The 9740-nt window shown below is 37.6% G+C and overlaps 1 protein-coding gene across 1 annotated transcript; it reads right to left on the bottom strand.

Moving 5' to 3' along the window:
• Positions 216 to 9740, bottom strand: LOC109840137 (auxin response factor 19-like). The gene is given in 15 exon segments (XM_020408656.1): positions 216 to 784; positions 1544 to 1734; positions 2171 to 4005; positions 4700 to 4746; positions 4748 to 4815; positions 4919 to 4994; positions 5181 to 5303; positions 5400 to 5564; positions 5848 to 5938; positions 6460 to 6544; positions 6641 to 6796; positions 7047 to 7103; positions 7206 to 7304; positions 9326 to 9438; positions 9514 to 9740. Coding segments are annotated over 15 exon segments (3357 nt in total). The 5' UTR covers positions 9566 to 9740; the 3' UTR covers positions 216 to 585.

Below are 9740 nucleotides of genomic sequence, written 5' to 3' on the forward strand. Positions count from 1 at the left end.
CTAATCTCAAGTTACTACAAGCCCAGCTTGGAAAATTTTGTTTCTCTTGATCTTTATCAGAACTCCTACATGTTCATTATTATCAGAAACTTTTTCTAACCAACTGGAAGATAACCAAAACTTCTAAATTACTCAATACTCCAGATAATCAGCACAGCCGCTTGAGATGCCATAAAGCGCATCAGTTTGAATTGATGGACGAAATGATTTGAGGAGGATAATACATAATCAGATGCACTGCATTTCAATATCTTCAAATACACCAAATCAGTTTTACAATCAAGTTGTTTTTCGGTCGCGCGAGAAAACTACAGATATACACAATAGAAAACCTAAAAGCTCTCTGCTTCAGCGTGACAGAATTTAGTTGAGCAAGAGGATCCACAACAGTAAAGACCAGTAACTAATTTTATCAGCTTTACAAAGGACCAAATTAACCTCCGTAGCTGAGGTTTTCTTCCTTTGCCCTCTATTTTACCTCCCTGCATCTTCTTCCAGCTAAAAATCAACCGCCAGCAAAAGGTCCGTGCTCCAACCTAAAACCAGAACGAAAAATTAAAATCTTTAGAACTTGATCTATAGTCATCATTCCAAGTGATCATATGATCCAGCTGAAGGGTTGCTGGAGTTCTGGTCACAATGGCCCCTCCATGCATTGCCGTCGTCTGAACTGCTGCAGGCCTGGTTTTGGAGCAGTCCATTTCCGAGATCACCGTCCAAACTCATCTGCTGCACTTCTTGCGGAGAAAGGATCCTTATGTACCGTACACAGTTCACAAACTCCCTGCATTTTTAAATTACAACATCATTGCTGGGTTATTGTAGGAAAATAGACAAGGAAATAATGGAAATAAGATAACTCGTTTTACTAAAAAAGCTACTAAGAGATGATGGACAAGTGATGATGTCCATCCTGCTAGTAAAGTTGAATCAATAGTCATACTGTATGGATGGGTCTCACCCGTAACTTTTCTCCTGGCATCTTAGTTAACAAAATGAGCCACCGGCGCGTAACCAGCAAACTCTGTGTATAATTTGATTTCAAAAGCTTAGCTGAAAGATGAAATTCTCCCTTTCATGGAGGGAGGTCATGTTTTTTTTATTCACCAGTTAATATGGACATTGTTTCCATAATTTTAAGCATCTTATCTGAAAAATTCTCATTTTAGCCCCCACAGAAGTCTCTGACTTGCATCCAATACTTCTTCCCCATAAGTAAGGAGATAATTGTGAACCAAATAACTAAATGGCATATTTCCTAGGAAATATTCCTTTGTGCACATATTATGCATTTCCTGTAAGTGGCCACAATTTCCTGCAACATTTTAAGGAGAAGAAAATGACAAAGGGGTTGCCATTTTCACAACTATGAACTATTCTTCTCAACTCACTTAAGAATGCAGACATGTCTTAGACTCACCCAAAGAAATTAATTCCCATATTTTTATAGCTACTCAATGAGACCATTGCATGATGAATAATATTATTCATCTCACTAATGGGTCAGAACATAACATTTAAGTATAAATATGTTTTGACTTACTCCCAGGGGTCGTCTCCCACAAGTAGAACATCACTTTCATGGTCAACATACACTAGTTTCCACCCAATTCTCTGCCTATCTTCAAGCTGCCCTTCTATACTGAACATGCGAGCAAGATCATGTTTCAACTCATCATAACCTGCATAACGGCCAATATCTATTGATCTGCCCACAGCTCCACGCTTATACACCTGCAAAAACAAGCCCAAGAGCAGCCTCATTAGGCCAGAAACGTAATAAACACATGATACACAGAAGTCCAGCGCACTTATCAACCCATCAGAACAAGATACACCAGAAATAAACATTTAATATTATTAGTTACAGTTTTCTAGTTTAAAAATACAATAGATAATTTGGGATTACTAGTTGAATGATTGTCTAGAACTGTGATACAGAACACCAGCATACGTGTCGTAATATTACTAATATCTACCATGCTTTATAGATGATGTATTTCTTTTTAACACCCTCAGAAGTAAGATGTGTTATTTATACCTAAATTATGTACCACAAGTTAAAACTACAAGTCATCTTTTTAAAATACTTCAAACCTATGTTATATGGATAACAAATATTACTAACAAGAAATATTTGAAAACTATTTCTATATCTGAAATAACTAACCTTGGTATAAGTGCGCATCCGCTGAAACTGAGGTTGAGGTGCCCAGGAATTTTTGTTCAAAAAGCTGCTGTCAGTAATGGCTGAATCTATAGAATTGAACGCCATATCAGCAACCCCGAATGACTGAGTAACCATAGATGATGATAACTCTTGCTGAGCATCTTTTGAGGTGCTATAGTTAGCAACCACGTTACCCGACAAGTTGTTCTGAAACTTCCCCGAATCTATGCTATTTGCCAGCAAGGGATCAGGTATCCCCAGCGGGCCATCAATATTGACCCCAAACAGGACATTGTTCCTAGGATCAGCAGACACGTCACAGTCTTGAGGTGCATCACGGAACATCGACGGCTGGTTGAAAGAAGAGGGAGGAAAACCTTGTTGTAAAGATCCATCAGTCTGAGATAGGCAGACAGAAGTTGCTGAAGATGATGTATCCAAGTAATCCATTTGTGCAATGTTATTCACATATGTTTGCGGGCCTACAATTCCCTGATTTTGCATCTTCGAAGTAACTGGCACTGAGGGCTTCACACATGATTCGGATTTTGGCAAGTCCTTCGATGTGTTGGGAATTGCAGCCAGAGCTTCTAAAATAGTCATCGCTGACTGAGGTGTCTTCTCGGGGGTGACTGAGTTGCGTGGTCGGGTTCTGTTTAAAACTTGCTGTGGGAGAACTACACAGTTGTTGTTAGCAGAAGGTGAGGTGGAACAAGATGGAACCTCGTCTGTAACCCCTGAGTTAGGCCCTCCAGCTGCCAATAAGGTGTTTCCAGTTGTTGAGAGAAGAGTGTTTGGCGTTGCTGGAATGACTGCTGCTGGCAGCTCAGGAAGCAAAATTTGCTGATGTGGCAACAAATTTTGGGCCTTTTGCTGTGACTGATGCAGGGAGGATTGAGATAAATTAACAGTCATTTGAGCAGACTTTGCACATTGCTGAGGAAGTGTGTGTTGCTGTGAGAGTGGAGTAGCATTGGAAAGATGACGTGGTGTTTCCACTAACGTGGGTTTCTGCTGCTCTTGAATTTGAGATAGTTGAGATTGCTGCAGTGTGGATTGTGCCAAATAGGACTGCTGCTGCTGTTGTAGTTTCTGCAGCAATTGCTGGTGAAGCTGATGGTCGGATAATGGCATCTGTTGGTTATTTTGGTTGGGCATCTGAACAGCCATTCTATTCTGCTGGAACTGTTGTTGTTGATGCTGCTGTTGTAACTGTTGTTGTTGCAAGGATTGCTGTTGTTGCTGCTGTTGTTGCTGAAGTAGCAACTGTTGACTAGTTTGGAGGTTATTTTGCACATTGGGGTTCTGAATCAGTGGCTGCTGCTGCTGCTGCTGTGCCTGGTTCTGGACCAAAATCTGGGGCTGACCAAAATTAGCTTGTGGCAGGTTCATGGCAGCTGTCTGGTTAACGAATTGCTGCCTCTGCTGCAAGTTAGCATCTTGCATTTGCTGCTGAGGTCTAGTAATGTTGGGTGACTGGTTCAGTGGTGCTGACACTTTGGAAAGCTGATCAACTTGTTGTATCTGCTGCTGAGGAAGCCTAGAAGCATTAAATTGAATGTTGTTCTGCTGTAAGTACTGGGCTTGTAAGCCCAACTGTCTTGAAATGTCATTAGCACCAAGATTTTGAACGACAGGCCCAGATAAGGATCGGAGATAGTCGGGTTGCATGGCTGCATTTGCAAGCAAAGGGTTCTGTTGCATATTCATCCACTGTGCTAAACTCAAGCCAGGCATTACAGTGTTTTGGGACTGGGGGTCTTTTATGCATATCTCCTCACCAAGCCACGGCATTGCTCTTTTAAAAAGATTTTCCATCTCTGAAGACTCATCTTCTGCAGCATTGGCCATCAAATTGTACAATTAATTATCTCATTAAAATTATGTGAGGTACATATATTTAGAGTTAAAAGCATAGGCACAAATGAAATATATGGATGCATACTGACTAGTTAGGAAACAGGGATACAGCAACGTAACATTGTAATACATACAAATAAGATAACTGTGCATATATACATAACCAGACATGTTTGTAAATCCAAAGATCCAGCTAAAACTTTTAATAATATAACACAAGGATACATATATGCTAAAATTTTGAATCTACAGATGCTCAGTACACTATCTTTTTATATCAAAATAATATCTATATTTCTCATAGTTAACACCAACTAATATTTTGACCGCCATTAACTTCTAAGTATTCCTTTTGCATATAAATGAAAGTAAATAAACATTTTAAACATGTACATGTGCATTATTTACTTGCAACTGTCCAAGGAGTGTCAAACAGTATCCTAATTTTAGAATATATTTTACTTAATCACATTTCCCTCCCTAATAAATATACATGAGCAGAAGAAATACAATACTAAAAACACAATGGCATATAAATTTAATGACCAAGTCGAAGATGTAATTTTAGCACAGTTCTGTGGACTGGAGAGACCGATTGATTTATTGAAAATTGAAGATACATCTTGAAACGAAAACATGAGTTCCAGAAAACTGCTCAGGTTCATATACCTGGCATTCCCGGTTGTCTTGGACGCTTTGATCTGAAAAATGGCGGCCACAGGCTCAATCTCCCATATGGAGACTCTGTTGCGCCTCTCACCAGTTGCAGATTCATCCCACCCCACCTGTTGAACATCATAATATACAGTTTAAAGACAACTCTAACTGTCTCTAACAGAAAAAATTAATATTTGATACACAAATCATTATATAAGTCACATATCCAACCTGCAAATTCCGCCATTGTGAGTTTTTCCACCTTACAGGATCTAGATCACTTATACCTGTGATTGTACCCATGTATCTGCAGATGAAATACAATGTTTTCAGTATGAAAGGGCAATCTTGAAGAGAAACATGGTTTTATTTGCCATAGTAGACCGAAAATCAATTTACTGCCACTATACAAGAGAAACCAGAATAAGGACAAATGGTCTTTTACTGGTGCAATGTTCTTGTTAGCTGTGGAATGTAAATTCTTTCAACTTACCTTCTAGTTCCTGATTCTTCAGTTTCAAACATCATTCGGAACCGCATGCCAAGCGATATTTGGTTACTGTAGATTGATTTTTGGTACTTAGCTAAAGGGATCACAAATTCTGAAGGACTAGCCCTGCAGATGTACAATGTCAATTTCGGATATCATTTTGATGATTCAGTCAATTGATTATAAACAATTGCACAAAAATATTGATGGTTATACACTAACCTTGGATTGTAAAACACAGTGAATGGGCTATTGTTTGCAGCCGCATGAGCTGCTGCAGCAAGAATACCAATATGCATGCTATCACTAGAAAGAACTGATGATGAGATGTTAGTCGGTTGCCTGTTAGCACGCCGAATCCCCAAGAGAAGCTGTTGCTTTTCATCCCTGATCATGCAGAAGATAGAACAAAAACTTAGCTATCCAAACAAGTAAATCTGAAACAATAGGTAATGTGAGGCTTATAAGAATAAGATAATTAAACCAATAGAAAGTGAGTGTAGCAGATGTGAACCATTTAGAACTAATAATTGAGTGTGTTCACTTTGTTCGGTTTTTTGAGGCTGATTAAACCTAAAGAATCATTATGAATTCATGATACAAATATATGAAATGTGTAGTATTCAGATAATCATCTTTTCCAATAAACGCTCTTAATACTATGAGGTACCTAATAAATAAAACAGAATCCCCAGCAAACAGCCTCTTCCCGCTTACGAATAAGCTCCAACCCGTTGTGAGTAAGTGTCTTTTTGGTTGACCTGCAAGAGAAAGAAAATAGACATGCTGTACACTATGCCCCTGAGAAAATGGAGAAAAGAAAACTTTAAAGTAACCATAAAAAAGCCAAGTGAGAACAACTAATTAGCTTTTCTGCATGTGACAGGAGCAATATGGAACGTAAGGATGTTTGTTTCTTCTAAAGCATAAAGAAAAGAGCTGAGGGAAAGAAGCAATTATAGACTTGAATCTAAGATGTGCTCTTTCATTTCTTGTCCTTTCAATGGCTTTAGGAATCAACTCATTATTCTACTCAAACTAGGAACCTTTAACTCTCAGAGAAGGGGCAAGCTAAGATTTTTTTAATTTGACAATTTGTTTTGACTAACAAGACATATGTGAAACTTGAGTTGCCTATATGTAATTTAGATGATCTCACTACATCTGGGGCAAGATCCCATAAGTAATATGGTTATAAATATAGTCCCACAACAAAAGCTTAAGAAGCTTTACTCCTGATCAGTCTTTGCTAGCCTCTAACTTGTGAATTTATTTTCCTCACCTCGGTAGATATGGCGGAAGGTCCAAACGTTATCGTGCAAGTCCCTGGCCTGCAGCTCTTGAGCAGGTGGTTGCATAGAGAAATCCTAGGATCCATAAAAAAAGAAATGTACATTACTAAAATGAGCTCATATAATGCACCGGAGATTATATTTATGCTACTGGTAGATTATAATACTTACAAGAGGAGGAAAGATCTTTTCTGCAGCGCGGCGAGGAACGGAAAATCCTCCATGTGTGCTTGTGTCACTTGCAGTCAGAGTTTTACAAAAGAATTCTGTTTGTGGTTTATTTGATTTCAGTGCAAGATCCGATGCCAGCAATGCCTTCTCATCATACTAATGCAAAACAAAGAATAAACTAACTCAGGGTTTCCACAAGGATTTCAGAATTTTGATTAAATTGATGTTGTGAGACCATAGCAAACGTCGTCCACTATAGACAATCGAACACATCCTTCTAGAGCAATAACACACTTCCTACCTCTGTTTCCCCATTAATAAAGTGGCTAAGTAGAAACAGATTGAAATTTCTGAAAAAGCATATATTGAAGTGACCAAATAGCAAGAAAAAATTATATAAACTTACTGAATTGACTGGTTGGAGTGTCATCTGAGCATAAACTTCATCCGTCTCGGCGTCAGCCTATACAATCCCAAAATATTATTCAATACATAAAGGGCAGTTGCAACAAGCTTTTACACATATTTGCATTTGATGACAAGAAAGAAAAAGGAGATGCAATACATGAAGAGTAACATTGTGAAGAAGGCAAATAAGCTTTGAGGGAAGATTTGGATAGCTTGGAATTTGAGCGTCAACGTTCTTTTGCATAGATGCTGCAACCTGAAATAGAAATTTTTCTTAATAAAGAAGCATTTTAAAATGAGACAGTTGCAAGCTACAGATTAAATGAGAAATTTGGAAATAAAACTTACTCAAAGAACTTTAAAACAATAAACATGACTTTGATATTCTCAACAAACTTTTACTTCAAATTAGAGAATTTGAAAACAATAAACCGCACAAGACTTTTGAGTCAACCTGCAACAACTTGACAACCCTATAGCTCTGTTACCATCATATGATCACCATGCAGAAAATTTGAATGTATGGATACACGTCCAAAGATAGTCAGTTCCATGGATGACGCTGTTTTTAAGCTTCTATTGATATATACCTCAAAATTATAACTATTTTGTTTTAGCCCTAAATCATTTGTAATCACTAATTTATCCCAATTTGTTTTCATCATCAATTTTGCATCTCCACCTAACAATTGGAGAATCCAGATGGAACCTAACAATTGGAGAACCCAGATGGAATTTTTTTATATTTTATTAAACTAATTTGGTTATTAAAATACGATTAATAAAGTCTTTTTCCACATTAACTATGAAAATTGGAACAATGGGGGCTAAAATTAGGAGAAGTAAACAAATTGGACCAAATCAGTTATCACAATGATTTAGGGTTAAAATTAAAGATATCAATAATTTAAATGGCTATATAAAAAAAAATCATTCTTCAAGCTTAAAAGCATTTTTTTATATTTCCCCTTCTTATTTGCCACATATTTCACTTCCAAACAAACAAAACTAGAAATAATGAAATTATTTCCCAAAGAATCAGCTGAGTTATGAACTACAGCATAGTGGCTAAGAACCACAAACTGTTTTTATCAGAATATTCAATATCCATCAAACCAATCATGGGCATATTTCCAATTTCCAGGGGGAAAATACATTATGTAGGGCAAAGAACAAAAGAAAAATTTCCCAAAGAATCAAATGAAGGAAACAGATTCTAAATTTTAAATGTAAAAGTTTGAAGAAGCTGAAAGATGGTAGAGCACATGGCATTCCACTAAACTAAAATTAGAATGTGAAACTGCAAGTTGGTATGCTCAATTGAGAAGCCACAATACAAATGATTTAAAGGGGTTACAATCTAATTACCAAAAAAATAGGGGTTTCAAATCTGAAATTAGAAAAGATGCTCATTTGTTGCCAAATGCAATCAAACTGCTAACAACCCAGTTAGAGTAATTTTACCAATCTCATCAAAAAAGGTTCATCATCATTAAACCCCACGAAAAAGTTGATTTTTCCAGTCAAATAGAATGAACATATATGCAATAAATCATTAGAAAAACCTACAGTTCTTTTGTCTCTAATGTAAGCTTATAACTAACTAGTGAAGGGAAAAATCAAGAAGCAAGATCAAATGGGTATTTTTTTGTTAAGAAAACAATTTAATTTTAGGGCATCCCAGATCCACAGAAGAGAGGAAAGCAATCACTAATCAAACATTTAAAAAAAAACCAATAAAGTTCTGGCAATTTAGGAGCAGACTAGCATCCAAACAATCACAAACCCAAAATTTTCATTAAATATACGATAAACACAATAAATTCCAAGTATCTCAAAAATGCATTTCACTAAAAAAACACAAAAGATAAACTATTTCACTTGCACTTTAATATAAGAAAATAAAACTCAATAAAATTTGGAAGGAAAAAAAAAAGAGACTAGCAGCCAAACAATCACTAACCCAATATTTCATTAAATTTACTCTGAATAGAATAAAGTCAAAATTCCCCCAAAGTGCATTTCACTCAAATTAAACACAAAAAAATCATTTATTCACTTCCGAGTCAAAAAGAAAATAAATCCCCAAAAAATCGGGAAAAAAACAAAAACTTTACAGCATCATTAAAGTTATTACAAAGCCACAAAAAAGTTCCCAAAAAAACTCAAAAAAGAGCACCAAATCCCAATCCAGCGCACGTTAGCAAACCAAAAGCGAAACAGCAGCAGCATTCGATGCGCGGCGCAAAATAGCAACACCCCTCGTCGTCAGCTAACCTGCTCGCTGTGCCCTTGAGGAAAGTAAACCACGAGGCTCCCCACCGGCGGTAACGTCACCAGCGGCCCCGCGCACGCGTGCCATAGCTCCTGGTTTATCGTCCTCCTCTCCGCTGCCCAAAACACCGACACGTGTCAGTTAACGCTCACCGCCGGTGACCAGACACCGCTAACTAAATTGAACTCACCTTCGAGCGGGCTCGCCGCCGTCACGGCGCCGTTGACCGGTCCCCCCTTCATGGCAGCGCCCGCGGTGACTTCACCTCCTCTTCAGCTCACATCATCGGATCGGGTCACCGCCTTAAAAGAGAGAAGACCAGCGAAAATATATAAAATAAAATAAATATTTTTTTTTAAGTTGGATGTTTTTTTTATATATAGAGGAACAGCTACAACTCTACAACTACAAGGCAGC

The sequence above is a fragment of the Asparagus officinalis genome, chromosome 5 (assembly GCF_001876935.1).
Source record: "Asparagus officinalis chromosome 5, Aspof.V1, whole genome shotgun sequence".
NCBI lineage: Eukaryota > Viridiplantae > Streptophyta > Magnoliopsida > Asparagales > Asparagaceae > Asparagus > Asparagus officinalis.